Source organism: Eptesicus fuscus, chromosome 19 (assembly GCF_027574615.1).
Source record: "Eptesicus fuscus isolate TK198812 chromosome 19, DD_ASM_mEF_20220401, whole genome shotgun sequence".
Taxonomy (NCBI): domain Eukaryota; kingdom Metazoa; phylum Chordata; class Mammalia; order Chiroptera; family Vespertilionidae; genus Eptesicus; species Eptesicus fuscus.
Window position 1 is genome coordinate 1,644,896 of NC_072491.1, and position 19,607 is coordinate 1,664,502.

The following is a 19,607-nucleotide window of genomic DNA, read 5'->3' on the forward strand; positions in this document are numbered from 1 at the left end:
GCCGTCGGCTGCCATCGGGACACGCACAGGCCAGGAGCTGTCCCATCTGCGCTGGGACCCCGCTGCCCTGAGGCGGGCCTGGGAGCGTGGCGTGCTCAGTGTCAGCCCCGGAAGGCGCTGGTGCGGCGGGCCCTGCAGGCAGGGAGGCGTCCTTAGTCCCCGAGCACGGAGTCAGTGATCCGCCGCCGCCTGACACGTCCCCCTTCCTCCTGTGCGTGAGCACTCTGTCCCGAATCACAGGGAGAGAGAGGCTCGGCACGATGTAGCCCTCGTCCCGGGACCTGCTGTGGGAACGTGACCAGGAGGGAGCTTGGTGAGGAAAGCTGCTGGGCTCCGTGTGCGACGGCAGCACAGACGGGTGTGGAGGAACGAGTAACGGCTGAGGTCGGCCCGGCTGAGGGGCGGCAGAAACACTCCGTGGAACGAAGACACAGGAAGGGGCCACGCGTGACCTCGTAGCACAGGCTGCCCCAGGCCTGGGCGACGGGAAGGGTGGGCCGACCTGGTGGGGAAGGCGCTTCGTCCTACAGGTGCTGTGCTGCATGCGTCCTGCCCCCCACACGTCCCCAGCACCCCGTGAAGGCAGCACTGCTCACACCCACACCCACACCCACACCCACAGGTGGGCGAACCGAGGCTGTAGGAAATGCACCCAAAGCCGCCCGCTGCCGCGTCAGACGCCAGGCGGCCAGCTGGCCGGGCGGCCTCTTCACTTGCCGCGGCGGTTTAGGTTGTGGCGGCTTCCTTCCTGGGGCGGTGCACACGGGACCGTGTCCTCAGCTACAGGTGGCTCCGTGGTCTGCCCGCGGCTGCCGCTCCCCGCCTTCAGGCTGTGAGCTGTGCTGCGGCTGCCGGCAGCCCTTCGGCTGAGGCTGGTGAGCCTGAGAACAGGCGGGGGCGGCCCTCAGCCGCATAGAGGACAACGACCTGCACTCCCTGCTAGGACCCGGGTTGGCAGCACCGTTACTTTGTGAGCTGTTCGCCTCAGTTACGAATGGGACACGGAAGCCGCCCCCAGCTGAGAGAGTCCGCAGGCCCCCAGCTGGAGACACGTCCCGCCAGAGCACGGGTCCACGCAGTCACCCCAGCACGCTCTGAAGGCAGGGGCTCCCGCAGGCCTGCCCTTCCAGGCAGAGCTGTGTGCCTGCCTAGCACAGTGCCTGATGCCTACACTGCCGAATGCATCAAGAACGTCCTGAGAATAGAACATCCTAGTTTGTTGAACTTTCCTGCTACCTAGGAGTCAACCAGAACATTCTTTATGTTTCAAACCTTTTAAAATGTGTGCGCGTTACGGCCGGGTCAGCACAGCCATGTCTGTTTCTAAAGTTTGGGCCGCTCACTCCTCCGCAGCTGCTCTGGCCCCGTGGGCTTGTCACACCTCCGCTGCCCACCCCAGGTCTGCACGGGGTCACATTCTCAAGGGCCTGACCTTCGGGTTCCTCCAGCCCCAGCTCCTTTGTCACTGGGCCCGGCCTGCTCGCAGCCCTCCCCCGGCAGCTGCTGCTGTCGGTGCCGCTCCCCCACCGCTTGGTGCGGAGCGGGCAGGTGTTAGCAGGTGAGCGGCAGGTCCGGGGTGCTGCCCGGAAGCTCCGGCTCCGAGGGCTTGGCGTCCGCGTGCGGCGCGGGGGGCGCGATGGCAGGCCCTTTGAAGAGGGGCCCCTAGGGCAGCGCAGCCGGAGTGCGCAGACAGGCAGGTCTCCCGCAGCGGGCGCTCTGAGGAGCTGCTCTGCCTGGCGCGGCCTGGGGGCGGTGGTCGGAAGTGTGATGGCCGCTTGCCAGCCCGAAGTTGGTCTGGTTAGGACCGCCTTCCCAGCCGGTCCCCACACACGCAGGGCTTGGGGAGACAAGGACATGGCCCCGGGGGGCGTAGGCTCCCAGTGCTCTGACAGCATTGTCCATCGTTGTCAGGATGGCGGTCAGAGCCGGCCAGGGAAGCTGACTGCACCACATCCGGCACCCGGCGGGGCTCTTAGGATCGCAAATTGGCCATCGCCGTCCCCCAGGCTCGCGCTGTCGCAGCCCTTCTGTCCCCGTTAGCATGACCTGCTTATTTGCCTGCCCCTCCCCCGCTGAGGCCTAAAGCAGCTGCCTCGTCTCGGTGGTGTCTGGAGCCAGCATTCAGCACCCGGTTCCGGGGGGGGGGGGGGGGGCAGGCGAGGGCGGGCGGCCGTGACGCTGCCGCGCTGACCGACCTTTCTGTCCCACAGACTGGAAACCAGCACATTTACCAGCCGGTGGGGAAGCCAGGTAAGCGGAGAAAGAAACCATATCCAGCAGTTTGGGTAACATGGAGGGAGCGGCTTTTCATGTGTACGTTTCTGAGCTTTGGAACACCTCATGGTTTATCGGTCCCCTCTGCAAGCCACAGCGATTGTGACGGTTCCCAAAGGCAGCCCCTGCCGAGAAGGCTGCAGAGGGAACCTCGTACCGGGCACCAGTAGGGCCGCGCGTGCGTGTGCGTGTTCGTGTGCGTGCATGTGCGTGCGCTCTGTGAAGGCGTGTTCTTTAATGAGACGTGTTCCCTTTTCCAGATCCTGCAGCTCCACCAAAGAAGCCACCACGCCCCGGAGCCCCCGGCCACCTGGGCAGCCTTGCCAGCCTCAGCAGCCCCGGGGACAGCTACAACGAGGGCGTCAAGGTGGGCGGGGAGCTGGCTCTGCTCCGGGCTCTGGCGGATGAGCCTGCGCTGCGGGCGGGGCCGGGGCGGCAGCCGTGGGCTGCAGCTCAGGGTGGTTCCAAACCCCGGAGAGTCAGGAACACGCTTTCCCGGGATCCTTCCCGTTCCTCTGGGACAGACCCCACCCAGGGCCTCGCTCAGCTCCTGACTGTCCCAACACGTCTTCTCTGGCCAGGCAGAGGGTGGCTTCTGGTTTTAAAAACTGATTAAATCAGGACGCAGGCGAGACCTGCAGGCCCGGCTCCAGCCCGCCATGTGGCTCAGTGGAGAGGCCGCTGTTTCCCCAGCAGAACGGCCTGTGGAAGCAGCTTGCACTGCGCGGAGCCGCCCGGACAGGGACCCGAGGCTCAGGCGCTGACGCCCAGGAGCTACTTCGTGGCTCCAAACCTTCCCTCCCCGCCGCCCGCCCGGGGCGGGAGCAGGGCCCTGGCGTGCTGGGCTCCCGGGCCCCTGGGAGGGGCTCTCCTCTGTGGTGCCATATAAGGGGCGGGGCTCTCCCTGTGGTGCCATGTAAGGGGCGGGGCTCTCCCTGTGGTGCCGTGTAAGGGGCGGGGCTCTCCCTGTGGTGCCGTGTAAGGGGCGGGGCTCTCCCTGTGGTGCCATGTAAGGGGCGGGGCTCTCTGTGGTGCCGTGTAAGGGGCGGGGCTCTCCCTGTGGTGCCGTGTAAGGGGCGGGGCTCTCCCTGTGGTGCCGTGTAAGGGGCGGGGCTCTCCCTGTGGTGCCGTGTAAGGGGCGGGGCTCTCCTCTGTGGTGCCATTTAAGGGGCGGGGCTCTCCCTGTGGTGCCGTGTAAGGGGCGGGGCTCTCCCTGTGGTGCCGTGTAAGGGGCAGGGCTGCTGGCAGCACACCTGGTGTCCTCGGGCAGAGACGGGAGGACACAGCCCACAGCCCTTCCTGACGCGGGTCCTTGACACACGAGGGGGGAAGTGGGTTAGTGCGCAGGCTTCCCCGTGGCTGGTGGGCCAGGGACAGCAGGTGAGCAGGAGATCCGATGCAGCCGGGCCTGGCAGGTGCGGCGCTCACGGTGGGTGTGGCGTGGGGCAGGGGAGGCGTGTGAAGAAGCCCTTCGCGTAGGGTGTGGAGCAAGCCCGAGTCTTACCGGGATCGCGTGCGTCCTTCATGTGGGAACGCGGGGTGTGCGGGAGCAGCAGTGGGAAGCGTGCGTCCTGCCCGCTGGCCAGCAGTTGGGTGCAGGTTGTCACATCAGCTGAGAGCACGACTGTGGTCACGGAAACGCTCGTGACCCGTCCGGACGGCATTGAAACCAGCGACAGACGTCGTCCAAGCTCTCGCTTGGAGGTGTCGCTGCGAGTGTCCCTCACGGCACCGGGACTGCTGTGGCGGGAGTGGCAAAGGCAACGCAGTGGAGGCGCTGCCCTGCCCGGCTCCGGAGCCGGTGCTGCTGGCGGGGCTCTGCCGGAGGCTCCTCGGGGAGCCCCTTCACCTCGTCCCGGCCGCACGGGTCCTGCCCTCCCAGGGCCCTGCAGGGCGCTGCAGCCCCGGGGGACCCCCTCGTGCCCCCACAGCACAGGGCAGATAGTGGGCCGAGACGTGCAGAATCCTGAACCCCCGGCTCCTGCTTCAGACAGTTGTAAGGAGAGGACGGCCCCGCTTCCCCAGCCAGCTTTCCCGGGGCCCTGCTTCAGGCTGCAGAGAAAAGCAGTAAGTTACACGAGTTTAAGGAAGGAACCATGAGACTTGCTTCAAAAGAAGGGTTTCTGCTTTTGTTTTTAAAATAGGCTCCTGACGTCTTTAAGCCCAGCCCGGCCCAGGAGTGCATTGTGTGGTGCGGCCACTTCCGGCGGCTGGGGCTGGGGCTCGGGCTCAGGCAGGGGTGCGGTTCCTGAGTCACTCGGAGGCCCAGGGGCTCAGTGGTCACAAGCCTCCTCCCCCTTTTTGAGGGCCCTGGTCTTTGGTCCGCGCACAGCTGGCAGATTGTCCTTCTCGGGCCTCGCACGTTGTTTCCGCGATCATTTTGTGGGAACAGGCGTGTGTGTGGCAGACCCACGGACTGCGGTGCCTGGGGGTGCGCGGCTCTGCTCGGACGCAGCGGCTGAGAGCCGGCCGACGGGCTCCTGCTCGCCCGCTCGTGTGGACGGGGTTTGTCTGCTGCCTGTATTAATACTGTTTTTCTTTTCTCCCTCTCTCTGATAACCCCTTTAACCTTTCCTCACCTTCCGTTCAACAATAGCCGTGGAGGGTAAGCACATCTTGTCTGTGTGTCTGTCCAGCTCTGTATCACACCCAGCGCTCTGCATGTGACTGGACCAGAAATCGGGGGGTGGGGGCTCCTGGCTTGTTCATAGCAGCAGCAGCATTTGTCGTTCCCAGAGCGAGAGGCAGGAGCACCTCTGCAGGGGGACTACTGTCCTTTCCGCCCCCAGCCCGATGGGGACCGAGTCCAGGCTCCCCGGGCAGAGCGGCCCGAGAAAGGGCGCCTCCCGCTGCAGCCGAGCCCAGGCAGCAGCGACTCGGCCCAGACTGTGCTGAATTGAGTCTCTGGGGAGACGGCGCTGTGCCGTGGGGCCAGGGCAGCCGTTCGCTGTTGAAAGACCCTGGGAGACTCCCCAGAGGCCTGTGTAGCTCGGTGCCCGGCGCGGGGCGGCCACCTCACGGGCCCTGCCTATGGGGCTGAGCCGCCGCTCCCCGGAAGCGCGGCGCTGGCTCCGGCACCAGCACGGCTTCACCTGAGCTGCGTCTGCACACATGGTGTCCGCTCTGTCACCTGCCAGGGAAGCTCCCACTAGGCGGCCTGAGGCGCCGCTGCGCCGTGGAGTCCCTGCTGCAGGACTCGGCCCCGTGGGCATCGCTGGTCCAATGCAGAGCGCTTGGCCCTTAGCAGCCCCTCTGAACGCCCGCGGGCACGTGCGCACGCTTCCCCGGGGGAATGATTCTGGGGGCATCGAATCGCTTGTCTGAGAGAATCAGGGGCTTTTTGGTATCGTGTGTGATTCCCCCTCATCCCCTTTAACTGAGCTCAAAGTTAGAGAGAGGAGGACCTCGTGTGTGTGTCACTCGGAGTCACGTCACTCATCCTCCAAGTGAACTTGACCCCGTAGAACAAGAGTCCGTCTTCATCTGCTTTGATCTCTTTTAAAGACGCTCCCTAACGAGCCCCGTGGCACGCCGCCCGGGACGCAGAAGGTAACGGGCTTCTGTGTTGGCAGCTTCAGCCCCAGGAGATCAGCCCCCCGCCCACGGCCAACCTGGACCGCTCCAACGACAGGGTGTACGAGCACGTGACGGGCCTGGTGAAGGCGGTCATCGAGATGTCCAGCAAGATCCAGCCCGCCCCGCCCGAGGAGTACGTCCCCATGGTGAAGGTGAGACCGTCACGTGTCCCGACCTCGGGGCGGCTGCTCCTGGCCCCGCGCCTGGGTGGGGATGTCCTGGAGCGGCAGGCGTTCCACAGTTGCTGACAGGCCTGAGACTGGCCAGCGAGGCCTGTGGCAGCCATGACACCTCTTTGCCGGCCTCCTGGGCCCTAGAAAGTTCCCAGGGGAGAAGGGATTCAGGGAGCACTCTGAGAGTGTGTCGCCCGCCCTCAGCGGCACTGGCAGGTGGCACGTCTGACCCAGGAGGGCGGGCAGGCGGCGGCAGAGTGTGGGTGGGAGTACCAGGTGACAAGGAAAACGGGGCTCCAGCCCTGCTCTCCCCGGACCTTCCTCAGGCGAGTGTCTCCTCACCCCGCGCCCCAGGGCAGTCGAGCCCTGGTGTCAGATCAGAGCCTTTCGGGGGACTTGCCTCGGAACTTAGAAGGTGGGGCTCAGGGAACGAGGGCAAGAAACGCAGAAATGTCATAACTGGAAGGACAGCTTGGTCTGCGGGTGAGGCCTTGTGTGACCTGACTGTGTGGTCCTGTCCCTCAGGAAGTCGGCCTGGCCCTGCGGACGCTGTTGGCCACTGTGGACGAGACCATCCCCGGCCTGCCGGCCAGCACGCACCGCGAGGTAGGCCCGGCACGCCTGCTCTGGGGCTCGTGGGGGGGACGCGGGCGGTCCCTGCTGCTGCCCTTTAAACTGGCCGGGCTCCCGGCCGTGCAGTGACCCTCCCAGCTGTCCTTTCTCGGGGAGGCGCCGCAGGGGTGAGCCCCTGACCCGCTCCCTGGGCTCCCCTCCCGTGCCTCCAGGTCGAGATGGCCCAGAAGCTGCTCAACTCGGACCTGGGCGAGCTCATCAGCAAGATGCGGCTGGCGCAGCAGCACGTGCTCACCAGCCTGCAGCAGGAGTACAAGAAGCAGATGCTGACGGCCGCGCACGCCCTGGCCGTGGACGCCAAGAACCTGCTGGACGTCATCGACCAGGCCAGACTGAAGATGCTGGGGCAGGCGAGGCCGCACTGAGCGAGCCGCTCCCGACACTCCTGTGCACCAGCAGCGGGGCCGCCGCGGGGCAGCCCGACGCCCGGCGCTTCTGACTGACAGCTGGTGGATGAGCTCTCAGCGTTTAACCACATTTTGATTTGGGTTCATTTTTTGTTGTTTCTTGAATCATGGTGTTCAGAAAAGTCCGGATCCAAAATGTGGCATTTTTCTAAGAATGGAACTGTCCGGGAGAAGCGTTAGGGTCGTGCGGAGACTGTGGCAGGAAATGGCCGGACTTGCTAGAAGCGCGAGGAGGAGGGGGGCCCGGAACAGTGTGCGGACTGGGCCCCGCTGTGGGCAGACGCCCTTCGGCTGCACGTGCTGCCACCACGTCCCGGAGGGCGAGGCTGAGCGCCGTGTCTGGATGACGTGTCGTTCTAGAAAAGCACGACAGCCCTCGCGCCTCCGGCCTCTCGCTCACGGGGCCTGGGGGACGCGGGGGGCACGGCGTGGAGCGCACGGACTCTTCACGGAACGGCGAGCCAGTTTGTAGCGATGTTCTCAGCAGAAACGCTGTGCCAGCGCCTCCCGCCCCTTTTCTATAATTTATACCGAGAGAGGAAAGCCATGACTGCCCTGCCGCCGCCGCCGCCGCGCACTGACCTTCCTCTGTGTCTTCCCGGGCAGCAGGCCAGGGCGGGGGCCGGCGGCCGCCCGCTGCCCAGGCAGGCCCTTGGAGAACTGCGCCCTCCCTTTGGTTTGCTGGGGGATCTAAGTTATTCTCAGGAAGAATATGATGACCTGTACAGTGACTCTGACCTATTAAACAGGTGTTACCGTAAAGGGCTCGGTGCGGTGGCCTTTCTTTTCCTTCAGACATGGGCAGTTCCCGGTGACTTGTCCGGTGAGGTCCCACGCAGGAAGCTCTCGGTAACTGTCCGTCCTTCTTTCCGTGCCTGCAGACCCGTGGAGGCTGCTGCCCGGAGAGACGCCGGGCTGTCACCTGTTGGCGGCAGCGGTCGGTCGGAGCACTGTCCAGCCAGGGCGGCCCGGGTGGTGCTGGTGTCCTGGCGTTCCAGCCTCGGGGCCACCCTCCTCCTGAGGCCACTGGGGAGGGCTGGTCCGCGTGTCTCCCAGACCCGCCCTGGCGTGGGCGGGCAGCTAGGGCGGGATCGGAGGGTCAGGCCGGGACCAGGGCGCCCCGGTGGGGCCTGGAGGACATACCCGGTGAACCCGGTTTTCCTGTGTGCACACCTGTGCCTGCAGGTTTTGTGACGCTGACTCCATCTGGGCCAGGTCAGGCTGCATCCTCTGAGCTCTCTTCTCTGGCGTTCCTCGGTCTCCGAGTCCGTTTCCTCCTCCTCACAGAGGCCACAGGGAGGCGAAGACGAGCGGGGTCCGAGGTGAACTGCCCGGACGTGACCAGGGCTTGCAGGGGGCGGCCCGGTGGACTGCGGGGAGCTTAGCAGCTTGCCTGCCTCCACTCGCCAGCAGCCAGGGTCCTCCTCCTGGTTGGCGTGTCCCGGGTGGGAGAGAAGGCCCCTCCCAGGAGCTCACACCGCGGCGTTGGCGATGACGAGTCGAGCTGCAGTGTGCTCTGGACCGACCACCACCTCAGGATACAGCGCTGAAACCCAGCTCACACTTCCCTCGTCCCTTCCGCATTGGATGGGCATCAGTCAGTCCCCGTCTTACTTCATCTTCTCCAATACTTCACATCAGCAGAAAGCAGCCCGGAGGGTGCTGGGGCCGGCAGCGGCCGCGCACTGAAGGGTTACTGCTGGGCTCCTGGCCGAGGGCGTGCACCAGGTTGCAGGTGTGATCCCCAGCCTGGTCGGGGCACATGTGGGAGGCACCAATCCACGTGTCTTTCTCACATGGCTGTTTCTCTCCCCGCCCCCAGCTCACTCCCTTCCACTCTTTCTAAAAAATCAATGGAATAAAACATCCGCAGGTGAGGATTAGCAGCAACAACTAACATGAGAGGTGAGCTTCCCGAGCGATCGTTCCTTTGTTTTTAAACATTTGCTTAAATTCCATAAGATTTCTTTAAATCCATAGGAAAATCCAGTCATGATATGTAACAAAATGAATGGAATTACTTGGTTTTTATACTTGATTCTCATTTAATTAATCTCAAAAGCCCAAAGCACACGTCGGTCCTGGCAGTCGCCCCCATTTACCAGAGGGAGCGGCTCCTGTCCTCCTGGCTCCGTACTGACTGTCCTGGTGCGTGTCCCCCGGTGTTACCAGGAACCGGGTCCTGTTGGAGGCTCCGCCTGCCTCCTGGCTCTCCCAGCACACCGTGATCGGCACGTTAGTTACCTTAGCCCTCTCCGCCTCACCCGACTGCCTTTAGGGCCTGTCTTATCAGACATTCACTCCTGAACCGAATTCTCAGTAGATGCTGTAATATTCCTGGAAGTGCATATTAGCATTTGAGTTATAAAAGGAAGTCACCTTCTAATCAAACGTTTGTTTGGCCCCAACCGGTTTGGCTCAGTGGATAGAGCGTTGGCCTGTGGACTGAAGGGTCCCAGGTTCGATTCCGGTCAAGGGCATGTACCTTGGTTGCGGGCATATCCCCAATGGGGGGTGTGCAGGAGGCAGCTGATCGATGTTTCTCTCTCATCGATGTTTCTGACTCTCTATCCTTCTCTTTTCCTCTCTGTAAAAAATCAATACAATATATTTTTTTAAAAAGTTTGTTTGGCTGAGCCCTAGCCGGTTTGGCTCAGTGGATAGAGCATCAGCCTGCAGACTGAAGGGTCCCAGGTTAAATTCTGGTCAAGGGCACAGGCCCGGGTTGTGGGCTCGATCCCCAGTGTGGGGGTGCAGGAGGCAGCTGATGGGTGATTCTCTCTCATCATTGATGTTTCTCTCTCCCTCTCCCTTCCTCTCTGAAATCAATGAAAATAAAAAAGTGTGTTTGGCTGAGTAGTTTGACAAAGGGGACTTGGCCTTAGTTTTCCATAAATTGAATGAACTAAATTTTGTAGCTCTAAGAGTTGGATGTAAGTTTATGTAAATAAGTGATTTTCAAAAACTTTAATTTTAAAAACATTTTATTGGCAATGATATAGATCAGTGGTCGGCAAACTCAGTCAACAGAGCGGCAAACCGCGGCTCACGAGCCGCAGTTTGCCGACCACTGGTATGGATGCATTAATATGTTTTTATGTCCCCAAGCCTCCCTGCATGTATCAGGTGGCACAGGGTGGCTCCAAATAAAAGAAGATTCTATATGAGCCTCAGAAAACACCTTTCTGCATGAGCCAACCCATCTCCATGCTGTTGCTCATAATAAACCCTGAAGTTGCAGTGTGAGGCCTCATGTGTCTCATATTTTCTTTTTGGCTTTTTGAAAAGTTGATTTTTAGAGAGAAAGGGAGAGAGAGAAACATTGATGTGAGAGTGAAACATCCATCGGCTGCCTCCTGCATGCCCCCAACCAGGCATTTAACCTGCAACCCGGGCATGTGCCCTAAACAGGAATCGAACCAGCAACCTTTGAGCCACACACACCAGAAAGGGCTACTGTTTTGCTTTTAAACGTAGTCTGTCGTCCACCTGGAATTGGGCTTTGATGCATTTTCCCAGTGTGGGTGTCCATTGCCCCAGCACCCTTTATCACAAAGTCCATCCTGTGGGCCGGTGTGGCTCCGTGGTTGAGTGCTGACCTATGAACCAGGAGATCATGGTTCAATTCCCAGACAGGGCACATGCCAGGGTTCCGGGCCCAATCCCAGTTGGGGGGTGTGCAGAACGCAGCCGGTTGATGATGCTTCTCTCTCATCGATGTTTCTCTCTCCCTCTCCCTTCCTCTCTAAATCTCTATAAAATCCATAAACATGTTTACCGGGGAAAAGAAACTCGGGGCCTCAGAGTTGAGCTGTGTGGGCACGATGACCACAGGAGGGCGCTGTGGCCCACCCTTCCCTTGACCTCCCCAGCGCGCTACCGGTCTGGACCGCAGCATCCGAGGTGCAAACCTGGGGCTGACTAGCGCGGGGGGGCCCTGCAATCTTAGCATAGGGGCCCCAAAATACAGAGCAGTAAACGTGCCAGGGAGAGAGACTGGGCCCCAGAGGAGCCGCGAGCCAGTCCTGTGGGGTCAGCATCCGCGTTGGAGGAGGACTTGGAGGGGTTAGCGCCGGTCACAGTCCGAAGGGCCTGGGCCCCTTCCGCGGGTTAAGCGGCCGCGGCTGCGGGAGGCCGGAGGGCCTGGGGTTGCCTTCGTGGATGGTGAGCGCTGGCCCCGCAGGGACGGGGGAGGAAGGGCAGATCGGAGGAGGAACTGGGTTGGCTTTGTGGCCCTGGAGCTGGGGGGTCGGGGGCTGAGGAAAGGGCCGGATCCACCCCTCCGGCCTGGAGGCTGCGGCCTGGGGGAGGCGGGCGCAGGGGGACAGTCCGGGCAGCGGGTGGGAGAGCCCGCGGGACGCTGGTGGGCGGGCCGGGCTGCGATGGCGCCCCTCCACCAACAGGGGTCGCGCGCGTCCTTCCAGGCGGGGAAGCGACACAAAGAAGCGCCGGGCGATGATACTATGTTGCCTGACCTTCCGCCAGGGAGCGGGCCCCGCGCTGACCCCACGGGTGTGCTCAGAGGCAGGGCTCCCCGCCTGCGGACGGACCCGGCTCTCCCGGGGGTTCAGAGGCCGGAGGTCACGGGAGCAGCCGCAGGCGCGGCCTCTGGGTCACTCGGGGATTTCCGGAGGCAGCCTTCACCTCGTGGCACACACACACTCATTCTGAGGCTAACACCAAAAATAGATACTTTTTGCCGATCTGACAAAAGAAATAGGTATCATTTTCTTTCATTCATCCGCACCGGACCCACTGCTCTGTTGTCACTTCTTTATTTGACAACCTAAGGGGAAGAGGGCAGTGCCCTGAGCAGGCAGGATGCGTGCTTTAACCGAGACCTCCGGCTAGAGGCTCATGGGCAGCACAGCCACAGGAGTCGTGACTGGCCGTGAAAACTCTCCATTGTGCAATACAGCGAAGGCACAGGGAGTGCCCCAAACTGACGCAGAATGAGAGACACGCCAACCCTGGGAGAGAGACCCCCCTCCCCCATCCTCCCTCCCCGCCCCCCAGTACCCATCCATCCGTCTGAGCTCATGGTAACACTACCTTGTCTTTACTTTTTACTGTCAGTTACACAGCCCTGAGCCTGGGTTTGGAACCTTTTCATATATATATATATATATATATTATTATTATTATTATTATTATTATTGCTTTCAGGGAGGAAGGGAGAGAAAGAGAGAAACATCACTGATGAGAGAGAATCATTGACCGGCTGCCTCCTGCACGCCCCACACTAGGGATGGAGCCCACAACCCGGGCCTGTGCTCTGACCAGGAATCGAACCGTGACATCCTGGTTCACAGGTTGATGTTCAACCCCTGAGCCACGTCGGCCGGGCCCAGGTTTGGAACTTTTACAAAGGGAACCGGTGTGGCCCGTGGCGTCTGTCACCCAACACTGTTGCCAAGCGGGCAGTGCTGAGCTGGAGGGCTCCTCGTCAGGCTGACCCCCTCTGAACAGTGCGGCTCCCGGAGCTGGTCCCTGATGCAGCCCAGGCACTCAGGCCCGTTGCTCCCCCTAACCCCCACCCCCACCCCCAGGCCAGCGCTTCCGGACGCCACTCACTGGTTTCCACAGTGAGAGTGATTGTGGCAAGACCCAGCTCACAACGGCCTGAAGGAGCGGGGAAGGGGCTGGCGTCCGGCTCTGCACAGCAAACAGGCTGGGACACGTGCGGGTGTCGACGGGAGCCAGAGAGCGAGTAGGCACGGAACCGAGCCTGTGATCTAGGGAGACGGCGGCCGCTGGAGAGCAGGGTGCTGGGGGAGGGGGGGGGGGGCGGCCTGGGCCGCGGCGGCCTTGGCCACGGGTTCTCTGGCGGAGATGGCTGTCCTTTGCGTTTCTCTCCGGAGAATAGGCTGGCTGCCCTGCACTTATTCTGGGGTGCCCCGGAGGCTGCAAAGAACTAGTAATAGACCTACTGGGTGCAGAGCTGTGGGGCAGGGCCCTCCCGCTCCGAGTCACCTGGGCCTGGCTGCAGGGACGGGCCTTGCCCCACATGCAGGCAGTGCGTGCTGATGGGATGGAGGCCGAGCAGGAGCGTGTGGCCCGGCAACCAGCCCCTGGCATCACTGTCACCTCCGACTTCCAGTCACCCCACCACCCGGGGACGGGCGGGCTGCCCTGGAGAGAGCTCCAGAGAGCCTAGGGGACGCGGGGGCTGGAGGGTTTGAGCTCCGGCCGCTGGGGCTCAGTGGATACAGCATCGGCTTGCGGACTGAAGGGTCCTGGGTTCAACTCCAGTTAAGGGCAGTACCTGGTTGCAGGCTTGATCCCACGTGTGGGAGGCAACCAATCCATGTGTCTGTCACATCAATGCTTCTCTCTGTTTCTCTCTGTGTCTCTCCACCTCTCTTCCGCCCTCCAAAAATCAATGGAAAACAAACGCTCCGTGAGGATGGACAAAGATGAAGTAAAGGGAGAAGGGGGGAGGGCGTGGGAGGAGGCGGCGGGCGGCGCAGGTGGGGCAGGTGGGGCAATGGACGAGCCTGGCCCTCATCCAGGTTTGATGGCCTCGCCGGCAGCGAGCCTGCACCGCGGTGGCTGAGCGGCGCAGCGAGTATCTGGGGGGGGGGCGCTGCGGCCGTGCGAGGGCCGGACGCGGTCAAGTTCACGCTCTGGTCGGAAGCCAGCGCCCCGACATTCCGATTTCGTTAATAACTTAAAAAAAAAACAAAAAAACAAAAACAAAAAAAAACAAGCCAGGCTGAGATGCTGGGGGGTCCGGCACCAGGCAGCTTCGCGGCCCAGCGCACCGTCCGGTGGGGGTCGTGGGGAGGGTCGTGCGCCCCCCGCCCGCCCCCACCGAGCAGCCAAAACTCGCTCCCCACGCGCGCGGGAGGCGGCGGGGACGCCCGGCTGTGCGCTCCGCGGTTTCTCCGGAGCTCGGCCGCTGACGCTGAGCCGGCCCGCTCCGCCCCGGAGGCCACGTCGCCCATCTGAGTGGCTGCGAGGGGTCCCCCCATCACAGCCGCTGCCCCGCCCCTGGCCCCGCCCCGCCGCGGCCCCGGCTCACCGCCCGCCCAGTTTCCGTGGCCCCGCGGGGTCCCCGCCCGGGCCCCCCAGACGCGCGCGCGCCTCGCCTCCTCCGCCTCCGCCCCGCGCCCCGCCCTCCCCCTCCGCTCGCCCCGCCCCGTCCCCTCGCCCCTCCCTCTCCCCGCCCCGCCCGCCCTCCCCTCCCCCCCCCTCCCGCCGCCGCCGCCGCCGCCTCCGCCCGCCGCCCGGGCCGCGTCGGGTAAACCTGTTTGGCGAGGCGGCCGCGCCGGGGCGGATCGTGCGGCCGGGCTCCCTCGCGGCTCGCGGCGTCGGGGCCCGTGGCGCGCGCGCGGCCGCCCCTCGGCCCCGGAGCCCCTCGGCGGCGCCACCATGTACTCGGGAGCCGGCCCCGGTGAGTCCTCGCGGGGCCGCCGGCCGCTCGCGCTCCTCCCGCGGCGCCCTCCCCCGGCGGCCGGGTGGCGGGTGGCGGTTGGCGGTTGGCGGGTGCGGCGCGGGCCGGGCCGGGCGGGGGCGGGGGCCGGGCCTGGGGCTCGGGTCCCGGTGCGGCGGCCGCAGCCCCGGGCCGGCGCGGACACGCAGCTCGGCGGCCTCGGGCCGACTCGTCGGGGCGCCCCGCGCGGCCTGGGCCTCCGCTCCCGGTCGCTCCGGGGCCCGCGGGCGGCGCTCGAGCTGGTCCGGGGCCGCGCGGGGCGTGTAGGCCCGAGGCCGCGTCCGAGCCCCGCGCCGCCGCCGGGGAGGCCGAGCTCGGGGCGGCGGGGGCGGCCGGGCGCACCGGGTTTCGTTTCGCTGTCGCCGGCCGTTCCGCGGCCCCGGCCCGAGGGGGCGTCTGCGATGCCGCAGGCCGGGCGGTGCGGCCCCGGGGCCGGGAGATGGGCAGCGCGCCCCGAACCCCGAGGCTGCATGCGGCCGTTCGCCCCCAGACCCCGGCCTCCGCGGGCGCTCCTGGCCCGGCCGCGCGGGGAGCGGGAGGGGACGTGCCGCCGCCTCGGGGCCCCCCTGCCTCCTGGGGCCCCCGGCCCGCCCGCCGCTCCTTCGGGGGAAAAGTCCCAAACTTCAGCGCCCGAGCGGCAGCGCCGCCCTTTGTGTGGGCGCCGGGAGAGGCGCCGGACTGGGGGCGCGCAGAGGGTCCCGCCAGGCACGTGGCCCTCAGTTTCCCGCTGGCCCTGCCGCTCGCGGGGCGCCGCCTGCCCCTTTGTCCGCCAGGCGGCCCGGCTGCCGGCCGCCCCGGGGTGGGGGTCCCGGGCTGGAGGGTCTGCTCCCCGGGTCGCTTCTGGAGGCTGAGCCCGCCCAGCTGTTCGGGGAGCCCAGCCAGGGGGTGGGAGCCGGTCTGGAGCCCTACCCCTGGGAGGTGACAGTCTTGGGGGCAGGTTTGGCTCCTGAGGCTCGGGGTGCTGGCCCCCCACGGGGCAAGGGCAGTGCCGCCCCTCCCCTGCCTGCAGGAGGCCCTGCCAGCGCCGGGCGGCCCCGGTGATGGGCCCCCGTGATGGGCCCCCGCCGTGCCTGGCTCTGAAGGCTGAAGGCGGGAGAAGGGAAGCGCCTTGAGGGAAGGCCAGGCCCGCGGCCGAGGTTGGCATCCTGGGGCCCCGGACGGCCGGCTCCGCGTGGCGCTCCCTGCAGAGGCTCAGCCCAGAGGTGGAGGCCGCACGGGCGTTAGGACGGCCGTCTGGTCCCTCGCCGACTCTGTCCACGCCGAGAGCACCGGCTGTGGGGCTTTGTGACCTTGACCCACAGTCAGAAATACCGGTTCCGTCTAGACGGGGCGCTGCGTGGCGCCCACAGGTAGCGCTGAAGGGAGCCCCGGAGGCACGCCCCCCGCACGGTGGGCCCCGCGCCCCCATAGCTCCTGTCTGCTTCCTTCTTTCCTTGTCACGCTGTGGCCCCGAGCTCCAGGCTCCGTGCCGCCCAGAACGCCGTTTGGCAGCCTGGCCGTGGCGCGGGCCTCTGACGGCGCGGTGGGGACACGCACCTGCCCGCGGCGGACAGCGTGGCTGGGAAAACGAGGGGCGTGTGGGGCGGCGCTCGGGCCAGGAGCCGGCTGTGAGGCCAGGTGGGCCTGTTCCTCACACTAACCTTTTCGTTCTGTTAGGAGGAGTTTGGGGCCGGAGGCTCTTCGGTGAAACCTCTGAACGTGTCCTGGTTTAGGGTCAGGAGGGGACATCGGATTGTGTGGACATTTCAGGTGGCTCCTCCAATAAGACACTTGCTAAGCAGACTTCCTACGTAGATGAATTTCCTAAGAGCGAGGCTCACGGCCGGTTACAAACGCGGTTACAGGTGCCGTTGCTGTCGGGACCCTGGAGCTGGGTCTGTGCTCCTCCCTCGGTGGAGCTGTGGGAAGAGGCGGTGGTTGGGAGGGGCGGGTTCTCCTGTGGCCCTGAACCTTCAGAGGCAACAAATTGTTTATTTAAAAAAAACAGCAACACCAGAAACCACTTTCGGATCTTGGGGGCGTGAGAAGGCCTGGCCGGCCTGCTGGTGCGGAGCTTGCCCGTTACATCCCCGGGTTTGCTACAAAGTAGCCGCTGAGCGCCGGCGGCTGGTTGGAAAGTGTCTGAAGAGGATAGTGACTGAGAAGGAACGTTTCACTGCGGCTCTGGCTCCTCCTGCACCCCCCCCCCCCTTATCTCTGTGAGATGTGCCCGCTCCCGCTCCCGCGCCCGCGCCCGCCCAGTGCGCGGGGCCTCTGCCCCCGGAGGCACTAAGCCTGGGATCTGCCCTGACCCTTGGAGAGGGAGGTGCATAAAGGGGTGAGGAAAAGCCGTCGGCGCCAGCTCCCCGGGCCTGGGTGGTGTGGAGAAGCCGACCTCCCTGCGCACAGCGCCGAGGCTCCCCTCCCCTCCGGCTGTGCGGCCCCGGCAAGCCCGCCGACAGCACGCGCTTCGGCTCCTTGAGCTGTTACCCTGAGCCTTCGAAACGTCTCGCTCCATTTTTTAACTACTTTTCATTGTAAACTGATTAAGATACACCCAGTCTGCCCCGGCCGGTTTGGCTCAGTGGATAGAGCATCAGTCTGCGGCCTGAGGGTCCCGGGTTCGATTCTGGTCGAGGGCACGAACCTCCGTAGCAGGCTCGATCCCGTGCGTGAGGCAACCAATTGGTGTGCCTCTCTCACTCACGTCTATGTCTCTCTCTCTCTCTCCCACTCCCTCTACTCTCTCTAAAAATACGGGAAAATGTCCTCGGGTAAGAATTTAAAAAATAATAAAAAACACGCAGAGTCTGCGGCTAGTCCGGACCCTCCTCCACCTGCAGCTTCAGCCGCTGTCCGGTTCCCCACGCGTGCCCCCGCCCACTCCCCTTTGTCTTCGGAGCCGGGTCTACGGCCGCTCCCAGACCCGCCCCCGCCCCCCGCCCCGCACCGGGGCCCTGTGTGCGGCTGGGACGCTAAGCCCAGGCCGTGTCCCCGCGGCCCAGGCCACTCTCCGTCTGGGATCCTGAGTGTCGGTGAAGGTTCACATACGTTGCTTTTCCGTCTTTGAGGCTCTAGACTCTAAAGCTAGGGGGCTCCCTCCCCTGCCCCCCATTTCCTCTGCTCTGGACTTTGGAGAAACCCCTCAAGTGTAAGCTTCTCCACTGTAACAGCTGGAGCTGTGGGCACTGACCGCTTTGGGGGTGAAGTCGGAGCGCGTGTGCGGGGGTGAGGGCTGTGGCCAGAGTGCAGGTGCCTTGAGGTGAGCTCAGAGCCAGGATTCCGGGGGGCGGGTGAGATGAGGGGGGAGTGCGAGGGGTGGGAGGGACTTGGAGCCCAGGGCCGCTGAGGGGGAGGGGCCTCGGTGTCTGCCTTTTGAAAAGGGTCCGAGCCGAGGAGGTGGGTGCGGCCGGGGGTCTGCCTGGGGGAGGCCCGGGACGGGCTGAGCTGGGCGGTGGAGTAAAGGAGTGAGGAGCCCACAGCATCTAAAGTTCCGTTTCCCTCACATCTCGGCCGACTCCATGGCCACCTCAGCCTCTTAGGAAATTCAGTTCTTTTAAAAAATATATTTGTATCGGTTTCAGGGAGGAAGGGAGAGGGAGAGAGAGAGAGAGAGAGAAGCATCAATGATGAGAGAATCACTGATTGGCTGACTCCTGCACGCCCCCCACTGGGGACCGAGCCCATAACCGGGCCTGTGCCCTGACAGGGAATCGAACCGTGACCTCCTGGTTCAAAGGTCGAAGTGCACCCACTGAGCCACGCCGGCCGGCCGGCCGGCCGGCCTGGCTGAGGTAAAGCCTTAGGCCTTTCAAAGGGGGAGAATTCAGACCACGGAGTCCAGGGGGAGGATGCGGCCCCGTCCCGCCGCTCAGCTCGGTCCGCCCGGCGCTCGGTCCTCCCGGCGCTCTGCCCTGGCCGCACCCGCCACTTGAAGCTCGCGCTGTTGCGTTCACAAACATTGTTAACCGTTTCTTTGGAAATAACTTTCTGTTTCTGGAAAAATGGCCAAGTAGCACGGAGTCCCCCGCCCCCAGGGTTACCCCCGATGAGCTCCTGGGATGGGGACCACAGCCGGAGGCTGGCGCTGGGCCGGCGCTGCCTCCTTCCTGCTCCCGGAGTCTGGCCGCCGGGCGTCCGGGCGTCCCTTGTGCCCGGCCCGCGGCGTCCTTGCTCTCCAGCCTGGGACAGCGCTCCAGCCTTTGCTGTGACCTTGACCTGGGAGCTCTTCGAGGCCCCCCCTCGTTCTCGAGGGTTTTCCTCAGGACCTGTGGGTGCTCCGGGCTCCCCTGGTGTGCCTCCGGCCTCGGCCGTTTCATCGGGAGCCCGGGTCCCTTTCGCCGGGGCTGGGTACGTCTCCGCCGTGAGTCCCTACGACCGTTCCGGGGCCGTGCAGTGCCCCGCGCTGACCCTCGTGCCCGTCCGTGTTGGTAACTTCTCTGTAGACGGAGGCGCCTGGCTCTCAGCACCACAGGGCGTTCGCGTGTTTGCTCAGACCTGGGGTGCGCGGTCGCTTGAGGAGGGGACCGTGTCCCTGGGAGAAACGCGTCCTAACCAGGGAACCGATGGCGTGTGTGGTGTTCGGTGTAGTCACGGCATCGCCTTCCACGCTCCCCGGCGCTTCCCCTCCCGTCGGTGCCCTCCGTCCGCGGGCGCCTTCTCCGCTCGGTCCTGACCACGTCTGGCCAGCGTGTGGGGCCCCACGCGTGCCACGCGGCACCGACCGTGGTCTCCTGTGTCCCTCGTTCGGCCCGGGTGTGAGATGGAGGTGGGTGTGTGTGGAGGGAGTGAGCCCCGGCCGAGGAGGCGGTTAAAACCTGAGACAAGTGACGGAGTCAGCAGGCCCGGCTCCCGTTACAGAGCCTCCGGAGCCGCGTAAATGTTTGAGTTGCTACAAAGTAGCTGCCAAGTGTGTGCGGCTGAGGGGGACTTGGTAACAGTTGCTCCTAAAGCCGTGCGGGCCGCTGGCTACACTGAGGCTCTGTCTGCGCTGAGGGCCGGCGGGAAGGACGGGCGGGCGCGCAGCTGTCATCCCGGAGGCCGCCCCGCCCGCCCGCACCCCACGCCGTCCACCGGGACTTCCTTAGGGTGTGACCCGGGCGGTGCTGTCCTTTGAGTGTGTGTGGGTTT

At 64.5% G+C, this 19,607-nt stretch overlaps 2 protein-coding genes across 4 annotated transcripts in view; both read left to right on the top strand.

Annotated features, from left to right (window-relative positions):
• The window catches only part of PTK2 (protein tyrosine kinase 2), an 81,876-nt gene extending 74,060 nt beyond the window's left edge, over positions 1 to 7,816 (top strand). For 2 of the 3 annotated variants that reach the window (XM_054708716.1, XM_054708715.1), the window contains 5 exons: positions 2,211 to 2,250; positions 2,535 to 2,641; positions 5,847 to 6,002; positions 6,549 to 6,629; positions 6,809 to 7,816. In XM_054708716.1, coding sequence (XP_054564691.1) covers positions 2,211 to 2,250; positions 2,535 to 2,641; positions 5,847 to 6,002; positions 6,549 to 6,629; positions 6,809 to 7,021 — 597 coding nt within the window. In that variant the 3' untranslated portion in view covers positions 7,022 to 7,816. Of the gene's footprint in view, positions 1 to 2,210; positions 2,251 to 2,534; positions 2,642 to 4,870; positions 4,880 to 5,846; positions 6,003 to 6,548; positions 6,630 to 6,808 lie in introns of all 3 variants that reach the window. The other variant, XM_028132801.2, reaches the window with a different exon arrangement.
• Positions 7,817 to 14,277: 6,461 nt separating this feature from the next.
• The window catches only part of AGO2 (argonaute RISC catalytic component 2), a 39,556-nt gene continuing 34,226 nt past the window's right edge, over positions 14,278 to 19,607 (top strand). The window contains exon 1 of the mRNA XM_054708742.1: positions 14,278 to 14,459. Coding sequence (XP_054564717.1) covers positions 14,438 to 14,459 — 22 coding nt within the window. The 5' untranslated portion in view covers positions 14,278 to 14,437. The remainder of the gene's footprint in view (positions 14,460 to 19,607) is intronic.